General features: G+C 47.1%; 1 protein-coding gene across 1 annotated transcript in view; it reads right to left on the bottom strand.

The window, feature by feature from the left end:
* GSG1L (GSG1 like) overlaps positions 1-16,754 on the bottom strand; it is a gene marked incomplete at both ends in the record, with an annotated part of 53,553 nt that overhangs the window by 10,473 nt on the left and 26,326 nt on the right. Inside the window, 3 exons of the mRNA XM_082292112.1 lie at positions 2,953-3,120; positions 7,865-7,976; positions 11,959-12,111. Of these exons, the coding sequence (XP_082148238.1) occupies positions 2,953-3,120; positions 7,865-7,976; positions 11,959-12,111 (433 nt within the window). The remainder of the gene's footprint in view (positions 1-2,952; positions 3,121-7,864; positions 7,977-11,958; positions 12,112-16,754) is intronic.

Raw genomic sequence — 16,754 nt, 5'->3', positions numbered from 1 at the left:
CAGGTCCGGATAGGAAATAATTGTATGCAACACCATGAATCTTTGATTTTTCAGCATCTGCTTAAATGTTTTCCCAGTGATAGGAACAGTGAGATGCTTGGCTGGTGAGAGGCAGAGCCTTGGGGGAGAGGGAGGAAGAGGGTTTGGATGTGATCCTGTGAGACTGACTCAGGGCTGGATAACCCCATGTGCTGGCTAAGGTGGAGTCACAGCAGGCTGTGGAGCAGATTTGGAGTGTACACAGACATTCATGTGGTTCTAAAGGTCTTCCCTATGTTCTTCAGAGCAGAGGCTGCCCTTGGGATGTGGAGAGTGAAGTGAAGGAGCAGCAGGGACACAGAGGGCGAGGCTGCTGTGCAAGGGGAGGGGATGGGGAGCTGCTGGAGGGGGGATCAGCCCAGCAAACCGTGGAATGATGTGGCTCATCCCCTGCACCTCCTGCATTGCTGGGGACAGGAGCACAGCTGTTCAGCTGGGAGCTCTCAAGGGACCATTTCAGCTCTTACATCTACGTTTCTAGCAAATCTTCTGCTGTTATATGCAGTTACATGCAATTAAAAATAAGTGCAATACAATGATATATTTGAGGAAACACATGCAAAATTGGCAGCATTTTACTGCCAGCACTTTTCATAAAGCAAATTTCTTCCCTGGGAACAGGGGCCTGTAGAATAATATTCTGACAAAAAGGTTTTATCATGCAAAATGGGGCTGACACTTTCCTTCCTTGAGTCCCAGATGATAAATGGAGCTGTTGGGAATAATGATAAAGCTTTAATTTTCAGCAGACATATAGGAAAGTGCCTGTTGCACAGGGTGTGTCCAGCACAGAGGTTGGATATGTGTGGTCAGGGGGTGCTGAGTGTGCACTGAGGCAAAGGAACAGGCAGAAAGGGTAAAGATATGTGCAAAGTAACTGGAAGGAAGAAAGGCTGGAGGGTTTTATTCATGAGGTATGAAAAGGAACATGGAGGTGGAGGAGTAGGAGGGAATGTGAAGTATCCCTGGGTATATGCACAGGAAGGAAAGAGGATTTATTTTATTTTCTATTTGTGCAAAGGCAGATGGGAGCTCGGGGAAGTTGTGTGGGACTGAGGGCACCCACAGCATGCAGCAACAGGGTGTTGCTAATGGACAGTCCCTGGACCCCCTGCAGCCAGAGCATTCCCAGGTCACAGCAGGAAAGCTGGGCATGAATATGATCACTTTAAAAATTAAAAATTTTGTATATTGCTGCACAGCTTTAAATCTCCAGAATGATCCCATGGTAACACTGTCTCTGGGCTTCCTATTATGTATTCAGATACAACAATTAAAATAATATGATATAAAAAAAGAAAGTCATAATCATGAAGTTTGGGAACACCACATGCTTGAGCTGTGTGTGCCAAGTGTGTGTGGAAGGGCAGGGAGGAGGTGACCGAGGAGGGAATTGTTGGGGGTGGGATTGTGTCATATTGTGAGGGCAAGAGGAGCCCAAATCAAACCCACAGTACCCATGTGAGAGAAAGGTCACTGTCCTGTGGGCCATCCATGTATTTTGCTATTTACTGTTCCAGAAAGGGCAGTAGTGGTACTTGAACAAGTTTCCCTAGCATTTCCCAATCTAACTCAAGACACTGTTCCTTATAATTCTGCTGGGCTCTTATCTGCAATTCTCGCTTCAGTAATTCGTCTGGTTTCCCTCCCTGAGTGCTGATTTACCCCGAGGCACACACTGACCCCTTCCTCTTCACTGTGTCTGGGCTTTCTTTTCTCCCACAGAGAATATTTTAGAATTCACTGTCATGTCCAAATGCAAAATTAGGAAAATCATGGTTGTTTGCCTCATTTCTCTTTTCCTTCCAGTCTGAAAGGTAGAGTGAAAACTTGGACGTTAGCAGGGGGATAACTGTAACAACAGAATAACAAACAAGATAACCAAGGAAAAGCAATAATCATGGAAGCTGTCTAGTTCTGCCCTCCCAGGAGAGCTCCTCACTCTGCTGCTGAAATGCTGATCATTCCAAACCTTCTGTCCCCTCAGAGCTTCCCAACCACTCTCTTCCACCACGGAGAAAGTGCCCCACTGGTCTGACGAACAGAGATCCATCCTGCTTATATTTTCTGCCCCCAAAATATCTTTATATCACTTCAGCTCATAGGCTTTTGGTGAGGATTTTCTGTACTTCTCAGCTCTTCATCCTGTGAAGGTATATCACCCTGTGGAGCCCATCCCTGCTGTGTGAGCCCAGGAGCTGTGTGCTCTTCTCAATCCACAGCTTTAAACAAAGCCTTAACTTTCTCACCAAAGAACGAGGGCAGCAGGTCCCTGGAGCAGCTACAGGGGTCAGCTACTGGGCAGAGTGACAGAGCATCTCTGGGCCTTGGGACCCACCAGGACTGCAGCCCAGCTATGACCCTGGTGGCAGTGTGGGTGGCACTGTGTGGGTGTTCCTGCAGTGCAGTGCAGTGTTCCTGCTGTGTTTGTGTGGATTTGCTCCAGAGGATGGGTTGTGCCAAGAAGCCAGGGATGGATTGTAGACATGTGACCATGGGAGATGGCAACCCCAAAGTGTCCTGGTGGTGGCCGGAAAATGCCTCAGCAGCTGTTGGGATTACTGGGAGGTGCCTGTTGCACATGCTGAGAAAGGATGGGTGTCACATTTGGTACACCCCCACAATTTTACCTTTCTAGAGAGGGAAAATCAGCTTACATTGGCAGCACAGCTTTTTGTGAATTGGGTGCATATTGTAAAACCTTCTAGTGAGTATAGGAGAAAGGGTGGACACTGAGACATCACAAAATTTAAGAAAAAACAAATCAAGGAGGACCTTTTGCGTTTGCCTTTCACACATGCCTTCTCCAGGTGTCTCAGAGACTTCACCCACTGAAGTGGGTGAGAGCCTGGATTTTCTGAAACCAGCAGAGTCCGTGGAAACTCCCCTGATCGAGTGACTGGCTGCACTGACCTTTCTCTGAAGTACTTGATGGCTTCCTGGTCTAGGAAGTTCTGCTCTTCTCGAAAGCCCTGCTCAAAGATTTTGCGCTTGTGTCTGAACTCAATGACAGTCTTAGTGTAAGAGTTGAGGGTGGTGACGGAGGCCGCCATGCAGCAGGTGAAAGAGCCCCACGCCAGACTGTGGAGAGAGAAACCAGCAGACAGAGCTGGGTTAAGACAGCAGCTCATGTCATATTTCAGACACACACACACAGGGTGGGACCAGGCAGGGAAGGTGGAGGGGACAAACCTGTCCTTCTCATCTTACCTCGAAAGACCTGTGGCTCATGCTCAGGAAGGCAGGAGGCTGGGCTGGGGCTGGGCACAGCCTTCATCCCATGGAGAACCATGTGCTAAGGTGAACACTTGGTGCACTCTGACACCAGAGCCAAACACCTCCTGATTTCCCTCTGAAATGCCTCAGAGCCTTGCAGATGAGTCCTAAAATCCATACACTCCTGGAAGGAGTAATGCCCCAGAGAGTCTTCCAGCATCCATGGGACACTGGCTGCACAATGCCACTGCACGGATGGTTTCTAATCTGCTTTTCATGTCTTCATCAGACTACTGTATTTCCTTCTTTCCTGGTTCATGGACACTTCTGGCATTCCTGGCTTGTGTCTGGTCTCTGAAAGCCTGACCAGAATAGAAGACAGCACTTCCATTTTGTGGAGTCACCCAACCTGGGGGTCTCCTGACTGACCCCCTCAGTGTGAAGGCAGTGCCAGCCAACCTTGGCCAGCCAGGGGCAGGATGCCTGCAAGTACCAACCAGAAGCACAGAGAGGCAGAGGGAGAAAAGTGGAAGAAAAAAAGAAGACTGGCCCAATGCAAAGCTGGAAGAGCAGCAGGTGCTGTCCTGGGTCTCCTGGCAAGCAGGCTCAGCTGGGAGCTGCTCTATTCCCTGCTTGTGGACAGGGCTTCCCCTCAGGTTCTTCTGCCCTCCCTGACCTCAAGTTCAGATGGGGCTGGCGAGGGACTCATGGCCCCAAGGAGCTGAGATGCTTTTTGAGCATGAAATGAGGCTGCAAAAAAAGGCCCTGAATTCCTCCTTTTGTCAGCAGAGCTTCTCTGCATTCAAGCTCCCCTTGGCTTCACACTCAGCCCATCAACTCTGGCTACACATATTTCACAGTGGCTCCCTAACTAAGTTGGATTAACTTCATCATCTATGATGGTGACACACTTTACCTGCTCCTTTTTGCACTTTTTCTGTAACAAATTGATCTGAATTATGCAGAGCAGAAAGAATCCAGCCCCAGTAGCATTATCTTATAAATACTCATTGTCAACACAGCCCTCAGCATGAGCTATTTTCCCATTCTGCAAAGGACCTGCCGACAAGGAAGCAGTTTCTCATTTCAAATTAGACAAAACTTGAAAAAGAGCACATATTCATGGACTGAAAAATCTAGGGAAAAAGTGACTCAAGTAAACAGAAATGGCTCATTTCAATGATTTCAAAATTCAGCTTATAACAAGTCCTGCAGGGACTCCCGAGGCAATGAGATGTGTGGAGGCAGCTCCTTCCTTGTCATTTTTGAACCTGTTTGCCAGATGCAATCAAATGAGAAGGAAATGTAGTGACCCCTGGGGTGACAAAGTTCCCTGAAGTTTCCCATGGTTGGGAGGAGAAGTGGGAAGGGAACTTGTGCTAGGTGTGAGTGTCCAGGCACAGCATCTTCCTGGCCTGAGTCTTCCTGGCATGAGTCTTCCTGGCATGAGTCTTCCTCCCACGTGGAGTGTGTGGAAGAGCTCCAGCAGCTGCAAACATTTCCAGCTGGGCTCCTAAAGAGTATTCAGGAAGAAGCCAGCCAAATCCACATACCTCACTGTGCCTGGGAGGTGCCTGGGGAATGACATTTGAGGGAGAACTTCTCTTGGATGTTTCTGATGGTTTCTAATCATGAAATCAGAAGTGTTGAAAGGTTCAGAGAAGGAAATACAGAATGAAGACTCTCAGTGTCTGGCATTTGGGAAATTATAGTAATTAGGCAATTAGGATAGATGTGCTTTAGTTCTTATGGACCTTGGTTAAATGCTATGTATTTTGAATTGTAAGCGGTGGCTGTCCCACCTTCAAGAGTTACACCTGCCTTAGGTGAAGACGTCTTTAACAGCAGTGCTGTTAATGGTCCATGCCAGCTGTGCCCCAGATGTGGTGGGACTGTACCCACAGAGCTTTCTGTAGCTGCACTCAGGGCTGGGCTCTCATGTTCCTCCATGGCTTAAACAGCTCAGGCTTTTAATATTCATTTTCTTTAGTGAGTCTTAACTTAAACATCTACTGATCCTCAGAGGCGCTGAAATCCCTTGCCTGGAGAATCCCCTGGCCCACTCCTGACTCATGCCAGAGACCAGAACAACCTTCAGGCTTTGCCAGTGCCTTGGGAATGGGGTAGGATAACAGAGGCCAACCCTGAGACATCTGAGCAGACTGTAAACAGTCTGCTCATTTTGGGGAGGGGTGTTTTTATCATTCCCTTTTGATAGAGAGGAAGTTGAGTCACAGAAAACTTAGTTTTCCCACTGGCACTTGGGAAAGGGATGGCAGTCTGGATCCCCAAGACCCTTTGACTCTTGGCCATGGGGACAGCGTCCCCTGGCCTCACTTGTCAGGGCTGTTTCAGTTCTCTGGGCCATGTTCTGTGGCTGGGTGCTGCAGTGGCACATTTACAGCAGGCTGAAAATCAGGGTGGTGGTTATGCTGCTGGGTGAGGGGTTCTCAAAGCTCATGTTCCAGGATGTCACCAGAACCCAGATGGAGCAGAAAATAGTCCTACATGTGTGGTTTTCCACCAGGCTGGGTGGGCATTTGTGATTAACCCTTCTTAAAGAAGATGTTCAAGTCTGGGTGGTGTCAGGGGAGGCTGAAGCTCTCTGGTCTGTACAACAGTGGTGGCTCAGTGTTAGGTGGAAGGCAGAAGCCTTGTTTTTGCTTCATTTGCCTTCCAGACCTTCCTTTTCCAGGTCTGCTACTCATCACTAGTGTGGCATGAGGGACCCCATGGCCTTCCTCAGGCTGCTGAGCACCACTGCAGGCTGAAAGTGCTGCTGCTGCTCACCCCTGTCCCAGCAGAGCCAATGTTTGCACCGTGCCCCACATCCTGCACAGATAAATGTGCTGCCTTGGAAGCATCAGGGAAGGGAGGGAGGAAGGGAGGGAGAGAGGGAGGAAGGGAGGGAGGGAGGGAAAAAGGGAGGGAGGGAGACTACTAAATGCAAGAAGGAGCTTTGTGGCTGCAGTAGCTGGAGAGGAGCTCAGTTCCCACAGTGGCTGTGTGGAGTGAAGCTGAGGTCTCACCCCAGCAATACGGGCAGAGGGGATGTTGCTCCCACATATTTCCCTGCTTGTGGGTGTCTCCAGAGTCTTCCACAGTGAGACCTAACCCAGGGGCAGTCCTCGTCCTTAAACCAAAGCCTACTGTGCCCTCTCTGGCTGTGGTTGCCCAGGGAGAGCTGAGGAAGAGGCTGCTCTGGGACAGGGCTGGGGTCTGGACTTCATCTCCCATGGAACACGGCTCCCAGCTCCACCTGCCATGGGACACAGCTCCCAAACCCACCTCCCATGGGATACCAGCTCCCAGCTCCATCTCTATGGGACACAGCTCCCAGCAGGGAGTGTGGGTGGGCCCAGGGAGAGCTCAGGATGCCCTGAGGGACCCTCGTGCCCACTCTGAGCCATGGGGGCTCTTGGCTTGCACAAGATGGAGAATAATCTAATGAGTGTTGTTCATGCAAGACATTCAACAGCATTCCGAAGTTTGAGTATTGCAGTAAATTACAAAATAGATTACTGAAGACAAATACGCCTTATTATTTAAATATATTGAAAATTATACAATTATTGTGACAGAGTTGTTATAAATATTAATATAAATATTATAAATATTATAAATATGGGAATGCAATGTATTTATAAGTCCATCATCACATGCAATAAATATTCATTATTGAGACACAAAATAAGCTGTATTTTAAATATAATGTGATTGGTATTTCGTAACATGTTGCTAAAATGGTAGCAACTCCTCCTATGAAACACAGCATAGAGAGGTGAGAAGGAAAGACTAATAATTCCCTGCAGTGCTGTGCATGAGAAGTATTTATATTTATTTATTGGTGTTAGCAAAGATTGTTGTTTTTGCTTTGAGATGGAAAGAAAATAATGTGCTATATTTAGAAATGACAAGAAGAAGGTATTTTCTCTATCCATCCAAAGAGGCTGATGCCTCTGGAGGAATGGGGATGTTATTTGCAGGTATTTTTATTCTCCACAGCCTCCTGCTCTTGTTAAGCTTCTTATAAACTTGCAAGCAATATAACACAGTTGCTGTGTCTTGGTCAAATTAGTTTTATGTGATTTTAGAAGATAAATGGGAAAGGTAAAAAAAAAATGCCATGTCCATTTTCCCAAGCCTTCTCCCCATGATCCACAGGGAAGTCTCATCATGCCAGGAGCACTGAACCTTCCTCTGCAGTTGTGTTAAAAACTGCACTGTAAGGTTCAACTGAGACATTAATTAAAAACAAGGGGGGGGGGAAAAAAAGAAAAGTCTAAAAGTCTCAGAAATGCCATGGCAATTATGTTCCTAAATTGAACTTTAATGAGAGTGCTCAATCTGTGTTGGTAATTGTGGGTGCTGTTTATTTACAAATGCTCTGTACCTGCTGATAGCACAGCTGCTGCTGCACAGCCACCCCTAACTGTCCCCCACACCTCAAAAACTGCACAGCCCCGGGGGCTTGTGCTCCTGCAAGTTTGGCAGCTGGAAATCCACAGGCGTGTTCCTGGCAATTGGAGGTGATATGTGCAATTCACCTCCCAACAGGGTGATGGAACAACTCCAAAGAGAAAAGAGAGGAACTGGTGGTGACACTTACCAGAAGGACCATCCATAGTCCCAGGAATGTGGTCGCCAGTCCTCTGGCCCAAGGCTGACTGTCACTTGGAAAACTTGAGTGTACATCATGTGTGCCACCATCCCCAAGAGACCTGGGAAGCAGGGATTAGAACAGGAATTTTTCTGCCAATGCTTTTTATCATTCTTGAGGGAGCTACTGCTTGGAAGTGCTTTGAGAGCCGCAAAAAAGTCTTTGTTGTACTTTTATGCCTCCTGTTCTACTGTGGAGGAGGGAGCTGCATGGGCAGAGGAAAGATATGACTGAGAGCTCAATATTTTGCATCATACTGAATTCTCAATTAAAAGAGGAGTTGAAGGAAGAAAATCGTTGAAGAAAATGTTGCACAATGAGCATCCCCACCAACCCTGCTGCTGCAAACCAGGGCTGTGCCACCCACAGCTATCTCACAGCCCATCACAGACAGGCCTCAGGTGAGAATGAGGAGAGAGGCTTCTGCAGGCAATGCAGACTCAATGTGTTTGTGCCAAAGAACCATATTTTGTCCCAGTAGTTGCTAAGATTTATGAATCTGAATACTCATAAAACACTTGGAAGTTGCACAAGGAAGTGAGCTTGGTTCTCCTGATGATATGTGCTGAGAGGACACCACTGGGATACTTTTGATGGTGCAGTGCTGGTGCTGCTTTTGTGACACTGTTATAGCTCCCTGAGAGAACTGCAACTGGGTGAGGATTAGACAATGTGTAAGAGCCTTCAGGCCCAGTGATATTAAAGAACAAGGCTGCAGTAAATCACAGGGTGGCCTGAGTGGCTCTGCCTTTAGCTGGCCAGTGTGGTCCTGCAGTTTAAACAGAAAAAACCACCTGAACTTTATATTTAAACATCCCTCTGAGGAAAATCAAACCCCACTTTTCAAGCAGTGGTGGTCAGGAGCAGCTCTGAGGCTTGGAGTATTTTCTAGCTACAATAATTTGGGATGTTCTTGCCATAGCACCTGGGCAGTGCAGGGTGATGATCCCCAATGAGCTCAGGAAAGTGTGGGATCAGGCTAAGGAGGTGGGGCTGGATCACTATATCCCAAATCGTTCTTGGGGCCTACAGATGGGCAAAAGCCTCTTGTGCTGCAGTGGCAGTTCAAGGCACTTGGAAACACCCATATTCTGCCCTGGTGGGTACAGTGAGGTCTGTGTGTTACACTTTGCACCATTCATTCACTGTTCTCTCTGACCACCTACTTCTTTCCAAGGTTGCCCTTCCTGTACGTGGAAGATCCAGATTTCCTTCCCCCAACCATACTGAATTATTGTCTCTTCTTTCCTTCTTACTTTCAAAACCTAAAACACTCTTAGTCTCCCCAGACATGTGGATGATTCAGGGCAGTTCTGGGGGAGGGAAGCTGGGGAATGTTTGTGTTGTGGGCATGTCAAGCAGGACCTTCAGCAAGACAAATGTCAGATTTGATACAAACAACTGCAGAGGCTGAGAGAAGACATTGTGTTACAGGGAGCTGGGGTGATTTGCTCAGCTGCCTCGTGTTGGAGTGACACACTGCAAAGATAGGAGGTGGAAAGAGCAACTCACTCCAGGAGAAATGAGATCTGGGCAGGGTGGGTGGCCTAATGGGAGCACAGGAAAGTGCTGCACACCTTGCTCGTTTCTGGTTGTATTTAATTTCCAGAATGCACCGGGCGCCTGCTGAACTTTTTAAATCAGTGGATTGCCTTGATCTTAAGTTTAGGGTTTACTGTTTCTGTATGTCCTGTCAGTAATTTTTCAACCCTAATAAAATCTTACAGACTGCCCTGAGACCGTTCATAGTCACTCAGAGCCAGCAGGAGGTTTGGCCCAGCCAGGACGAGCCTCAGCGGGGCTGAGCTGCTCTGTTCTGTCACGCAAACCTTGCACAGGGTTTCAGCCACGTTCAGCCCTGTGGCTGTGTGGGAGGCTGAGGTGACAGTCCACTGATCCAGGTGAGGAGGAGGTCACCACCAAAGCCTGGAAACGTGATGTTCTTTGCTTTGTCTGCCTAATGGCAGGGAGGGACAGGGCTGGGTCTGCACCTGGCAGGGCTGTTGGTGCTGTTGTGCCACATCCAAACTAAAGCAGAATAATGCAAATCTTTTGTTGTGCTGCTTCACTGACTTTCGGTTTGGTCCATTTTAGCTGTGCCTTGCCAGGTTCTCCATGGGGATACCCCCTGGTCCATATTGCTGTACATTTAATGAGCTAAAATGAGCTGCCTGTGACACAAATCAGCAAATGCTCGATGCACAGGATCACCAGGGTCCGGGGCAAGAGGTGTTTGCAGATGGGAGATCCTGCTAAGGTGGTGTGCTGGAGTGGGGGGCAGTGCAGGAACACTGACCAATTATAGCTGGCTTGAGATCATGAGCCCTGCAGGACCAGAGCTCTTTGGAGGTGTTGGTAATGGAAGAGGTTAAGGAACTTTGGAAAGCTGGAGATGAGGGGTATTTGGAAAAGACAATGTATTTTAAACCATTTTCTGATATTTTTTACTAGAAATGCTATTTATGGAATGTATCACAGTAATTAAGATGTTTTATTATAAATATTACGTGAGAGACGTGTAATTTTTTTAGTTTGTGTATGGTTAAGAGGGATACCAAAATTGTGATGTTGTGGGGTATTTTTTTAATGGCTGGTAGGAGATTAAGGAACAACAATAAGTGACCACACTGTTAGGATGTTTTTTCCTAACCTTTAGATGTTGAGCTATGAGAAGGTGGAGATCTCATTGGATTTTTATGAGGGAACTCAAGCATGAATTTAATGAGAAGTGTTATGCTCCAATGGAAAGTCCCCTTCATTACCTAATTTCTATTAAGCTATGTCATTATAAATATGCTAAGCTTAAATAAATATAGTTTTCTTCTTTCCTCTGATATCCCTGTCGTTGAAAATAATGGCTAGCAGTGTGCTGGGGTTTGGGGTTTTATCCTTGTTTCAATTCCTCTATCATTCTTCCCTGTAAATTTTGAAGTTTATATTTGGACTATCTTGGCAATGTACTTAGGAAGAGGGAAGGCCAAAATAAAAATAGAAAGTTGTGTAGGAAAGAAAACTTCATCATTCTCACAAAACTTTAAAACTGCAGTTAATGGTGAAGGGAGAGAGGAACAGCATGGAAGTAATTGATTGAATGCTGAAGAATTCCACATAGTTTGATTTTGAAAATGGAACTGATTTTTTTTTTTTTAAAGTTCCAAATTATATCCAAAGCAGAGAAATATGCTTTGGCTGTTCTTATCAGATTTTTTTGTCACTCAGCTTTACTTCTGACCTTTTCTTTTTGTTACTATTTCACAATTTGCAGCTATCCCTGAAGATACAAGCTCCTTCCCAGAATGTACACTGCCTGTTGTAACGCCTTCCAGCCTGAAATGCAGCAGAATAAAATGCACTTCTATTGCAGGAGTTCTTTCTGCCTGAGAGGTCCATGCAGGAGTGCTCACATGAGCACTCTGGCTGCTTGTATGAATCCTGGAAAGTGGGGGTTCAAGCCAGAAAAAGCTTCACAGAAGGGAAGGGGCACTTCCTCAAGTTCAGATGGTGAGAGGCCCCAAGTACAGACCGAGCATGAAAATAGCCTGAAGCAGTTGTTGTGAGAGATGTTCATGTCCCAGATCACCCTTGGGGCTGCTCCTCAGTGCCATTATTAGAACCTTTTTCATTCTCATTTTGGTTAATGAACAAGATTAGCTCCTTTCTTTGGTTTTCTAGCCTTCACCTACTTTCAGGATTAACAAAGAAAAAAAGAATTTTCAGCGTTACATGTTTTTAAGTTTCCTCTGGAAAATGAGTGTGATGATGCTGCAAATGGAGCTGAGGCTGGAGCTGTGGTAATGGCTGTGCTGGCTAGGGAAGGATAATTACTGCATTGCTGCTGTGAAATCAGGAATGAGGATATTCACTTCTCCCTGGCAAGAGGCAAATTTATCATGCAGTCTTTGTGCCAAAGGAACAAAAAATTACAGTGAAAAATTGCAATGGCAAAATGGGGATAAGAGAGTCTTGGAGCCTCTGGTTTTTTATTCTCTCAGAGTTGTAGAATTTTGCTTTGAGGTGGTGAAAAGGGAGGGGGAGGTTCCTACCTGAAAGCACAGTGAAGACAGCAGCAAAGGCATTTAACTTGAGCCCATCTATGACACTGCTTGAATGAAAGAGCTCGAGGCACATGAGGCTGAACCCGACGACCAACAGCATGATGTACAACACCTCGGACACCACTGAGAGCCACAGCACACCTGAGGGCAAAGAGAGACAACCAGTCATCACTTGGGGAATACTTTCAAGAGGTTAACGTTGGCAAAAATTAATTAGGAAATCAGGAATATCTAGGAGTAACTGTGTAATTTTTTGTAAAAGTTGGTTGGTTTATAAGGTTGCCAACTGTAACCTGGGTTTTTAAAAAATGTTTATCACACCCACTGTATATAGAGAAAAAATTCTTTACTGAAAGAGTTATTAAGCAGAGTCTGCCCAGGGAAGTGGTGGAGTCACCACGCCTGTAAGTGTTCAGAAAACAAGCAAAGGTGGCACTTCCCAGTGTGGTTTAGTGGGCATGGGAGCCTTTGGTCAAAGGTTGGGTTTGATGATTTTGATGGACTTTTCCAACCTTAATGATTCTGTGATTCACAGAGTTTAAACTCAGCAAACCATGGCCCAAACTCTGAAAATAGAAAAATGTGGTGAATGAAGATGTGAAGAGTGCCAAGGTGGTAAAGAGACTGCAGAAAGAACAAGCTGTTGCTTGTTCTTGTTCAGCTTGGCTGAAGAACCTCTGCAGGTTATGTGTGAGAACCTCTTGGCTCCTCTGAGCCAAGGCACAGCTCACAGAATTCATTTTCCCACCCTGTGCCACAGTTTAGATGAGCACAGCCCAGCACACACAGAGGTGATGGCACAGGATACCTGACTGTCTGTGTGCTGCTGGGAGCTGGACAGGCTTGGATGCCCCTTTTCCACAAAGAAAATATTTTCAGTCCAGGTTTTGAAATTCCTGTCACAGCATAGGGCTGGGGGCTGTTGTTAGAAACTGGAGTCCTGCAGGATGGCTGTTCTCACTCGAGGTGTTTGGATCCACCTCACAGGGTTTGTGCCACCGGAGCTGACACAGAAACTGCCACAGTTACAGCAGGGTGGGCACAGATATTTATAACAGGCTCAGATGAGGAGCTTCAGATGCAAAACTCGGCCTGGCCCATGTTTCCTCAGCCCCTGGGTACAGCCCTGAGGGTCAGGGCCCTGTTTGAGCTCTGCAGGGCTCGGGGGCAGTGTGCAGGGCAGGGGCTCTGGCAGCGCGGGGCAGTGCCCAGCAGGGACTGATTCACCACCGGGAGATGTCATGCTTGGGAATTCCAGCTCAAAACCTCCAGCAGGATCTGCTGAGTCTTTGAAAGTCACCAAGCCATGGGGTAAATTGGGGAGGATGGGAACAGACGATAAAATTAAGTCCCTGCCCAATTTCCAATTGCCGTTTCAGCATGAGAATCTGCTGGAATTCTCCAGTACATTTGCTAACCTGATTGCTAGAGAATTCACCTGGAAACAATGAGCAGTGATGGAAAATTTCAGCCTAAGCAGTTGAAACATGGAAAGTTAAGCATCTGAAGACAATGGCTTATATTAGAAAATGTTAGCTGTAACCATAGAGACTGCTACAGGCTTCACTATATTAATACCTTCTCTCCTCACTGTGAGAGCACATGTGTGATAAAGCCTACAGTCCAGCTTAGAAAACTAGATATGCAGTCTCACTGTTATCAAACATTTGAGTGTCCTCTTGGTGACCAGGCTGATCCCAGCTCATATTTTGTCTGGGAATTCATCTTTATAATTACATCTAATTAGTATGTGCTATTCGTTGTTGCCACTGTAGCTGACCTTTCGAGTTCTTATACCGCACTACAGAGATAGCAATAAATAAAGCTTTTAATTGCTCACAGTGGCTGTGTGTGCAGTATTGCATCTATCAACAGCAAACAGCTGCTTATCTCACTCCTGTTAGTCAATTTGGTATCAGGCAACTGGCACACTCTTCCAAAAAGGAATGCAAGTGAGAGAGAGCAAGGGTGTTGTTCTGAGATACAGCAGGCTTTAGAAGGCATTTTGCCTCATTTTCTCAAACCATCAGTTTCTATGATGAGAGAATGATGGAATGATTTGAGTTTGGAAGAATTAGATGACGTAAACCTGACCCACAGACTGAGGCAGCAGACAGCCCTAACTAATGAGCTGTAATCCATGTAGCCCACACTTGGAATATTAATGTACAACACACCTGCCCAGGTGTTTATTGCCCTGATTCAACCCTTGTGGACACCCACTGGTGGTCTGTGCACACCAGGGCAGTGCTGTAACAGTGTCTGCAGCTCACCACTGTGGTGTGGCTCCATCTCTGCTTCCCTGGGGGGACAACTGGGCTCAAAGAGCTTCAGTCCATGGGATAATATCAGGCTGGTGGTGCTCAGTTGTAGGGCCAATTTTCTTGGATGCTTTTATCAATGACCTGGACACACTTAAGGAAGTTTGCTTCTTGTGATCCTAAATTAGGAGGAGACTGTGAGTCCCTTGAGAGAGAGAGACCTTGGCAGATTTGGGTGTGTCACCAGCCACATGAAATCTGACAAGGGCACAGGCTGGGTTCTGCTCCTGGGACAGGGTAATCCTGGATGTACCTATGGAGAGGGGAACAAGAAGCTGGAGTGCACCCCTTCAGGAGGGGTCTGGAGGGTTGCTTGATGTTTTTGGGGGTTCAGGTGGTGGCTTGGGGTTCAGGTGATGTACTCAGCCCACTCTACCTGTTGCCCACCTATGGACCAGTGCCTGAAGCTGATGCTGCAGGCAGCAGTGCAGTGAGCTTGGAAGGAGCAGGGAGCTGGGGAGGTGCACATGTCCCTGTGGGAGCATCTGGGTTTGTGTGTCCATTGCAAGGAGACACGTGCAGAGGGACAGGAGGGCTCTGGGAGCTGAGCCTGGAGGGTCTGGGGGCCCAGCTGGTGTCCTTTGTCCTCCTAAGGAAGGAGAAAGGAACAGGAGGAAGGAACACCTGACTGTGCGGCTGCTGTCACAGGGAGTGCTTTGGCTTCCCTTGCCACAAGGGTGGGATAAGAGTGGCTTTGTCAGCAGGATAACCTTGCAAGGAAAGGATGAAAAGCTCAATGAGACGTGAGCTTTGCTCTGCTGTAAAACCTTTCTGATCAGACACAAAGGCTGTGTGAGTTTGCTGTGGGAGTCAATTATTACTTTTTGGGGGGGGCCTTTTCATATCTACAAAGGAAATGCTCTTGTCTTATTCATGGGGTAACTGAATACCTTCTCTGTGCCTTTTTTTAGCACATCTAAATGTGGGGAAAGGCAAGTCCCACATGTGGTGTTTGCATAGTTCTATGTCCTGTCCTGCCTGCTCTGGCTTTGAATTTCATCTGAAATAATAACACCCAGTAAATGCAACCTGTGTCTGAGTTTTGCATTTTCCTGTGGCTGCCTGAAGCAGAACAGTTGCTTCAGGTTATTAATTCAGGAGACAGAGTCTTTCTGTTCTGTGCTGGTGGTGATCTCCCACTGCTCCTCTCTCAACATGAGATTCATGAGGCAGTCACTTGGCATCATCTCCACTCACAATCTCTTACAGCCTCCTACCTGCAAAGTAGAGAGCTCCTTCTCTTGAGGGGACCTCAGTCATTCCAGGTGACAGAAAAGAAGCTCTCCAGGGGATTTTTCTCTTTTCCAATCTTCTCTGCTGTCATCTTTTCTGTCTGCTTACTCCCCTCCAGCCTGTGTCCTCTGCCCCAGGGATCTGTCTGGCCTAACTCAGCTTTCATGAAAAATCTTTCCTTCAGAAGAGTCAGTACCTGGTTCACTTGGAGAGTTCCACCTGGATGGCCTGTAACTGAGGATCTGTGATCTCATAAATCAACAGATTCATCTCTTGCTCTTCATCCTGTCCATGCATTTGCCTTGCCTGCTCAACAAACCCACAGCTGCCAGTGCAGAGAAGGGGCTGGGAAGGAGCTCAGCTGGGATGTGCTGCTGTGCCAAGGGCATTCCAATGTGAGACCTCCCAGGAAAGGAGAGTCTTCGACTTTAAAGCAAAACGAAACCCAAAGTGGTTTCAGTTGCACTGCTGCACACACGTTCTCACCAGGGCGGGTGTGTGCAAGGAGCCCACCCAGCATGCAAGCACCAAGACACAAAGTATTCAGCCAGTCTTTCCAGGATTCCCTGGAGCAATGCAGAGGATGCCAGCTGTCAAGTCCTCCTCATGTCTGCTGGGCTTTTTTCAGGTGACAAAAATGTGCTGGGTTTGCATGTTCCTTTCTGTCCTTGCCAGGAGGTGTCAGGGACCTGTCTCGCTGTCCTGTCACATCTCTGTGGCACATCCAGCTTGTTGTCCTGTGTCTCCCACCCTGATGTCTGAGAAGCTGCAGGGAGGTGGGCACTGCGATCTGGATGACCACTGACATCAGTACCATCACCACCTCCTGTTCTAACACATCTTTTCCTGTCATTTTTGTCCCTGGTGCTTCTCCACCAGCCAGTCTGTCACCTCCTCAGCAGTGTTCCTGACAATGACAGAGATACTTCTGTGCACTGTGGGACACTTTGGATCTTTGCTCCCTCCCCACAGACATCCTGTAAGTCCCAGGTGGGATTGCTCTGAACCTGAGCACCACAGATTGTGAAGCTTTTCCGGGAGGAAAAGGGGTCACCAGCTGCAGGACAGCCTCCCTGTGAAGCAAAATCCCTGAAAGTACAGGACCTGGGCTCAGTTGCTCACCCAGAATTTGAGATTAAAAACTGTGACTCACCAAAAGATTTCACACAAATCAACTTATAGGGCCCCTGCATCAGAAGGAATCATATCACATTCATATCAGCAGACCTC

This window comes from Coloeus monedula (genome assembly GCF_965178545.1).
Source record: "Coloeus monedula genome assembly, chromosome: 16".
Classification (NCBI taxonomy): domain Eukaryota; kingdom Metazoa; phylum Chordata; class Aves; order Passeriformes; family Corvidae; genus Coloeus; species Coloeus monedula.
This window is presented reverse-complemented; position numbering and strand designations above follow the sequence as displayed.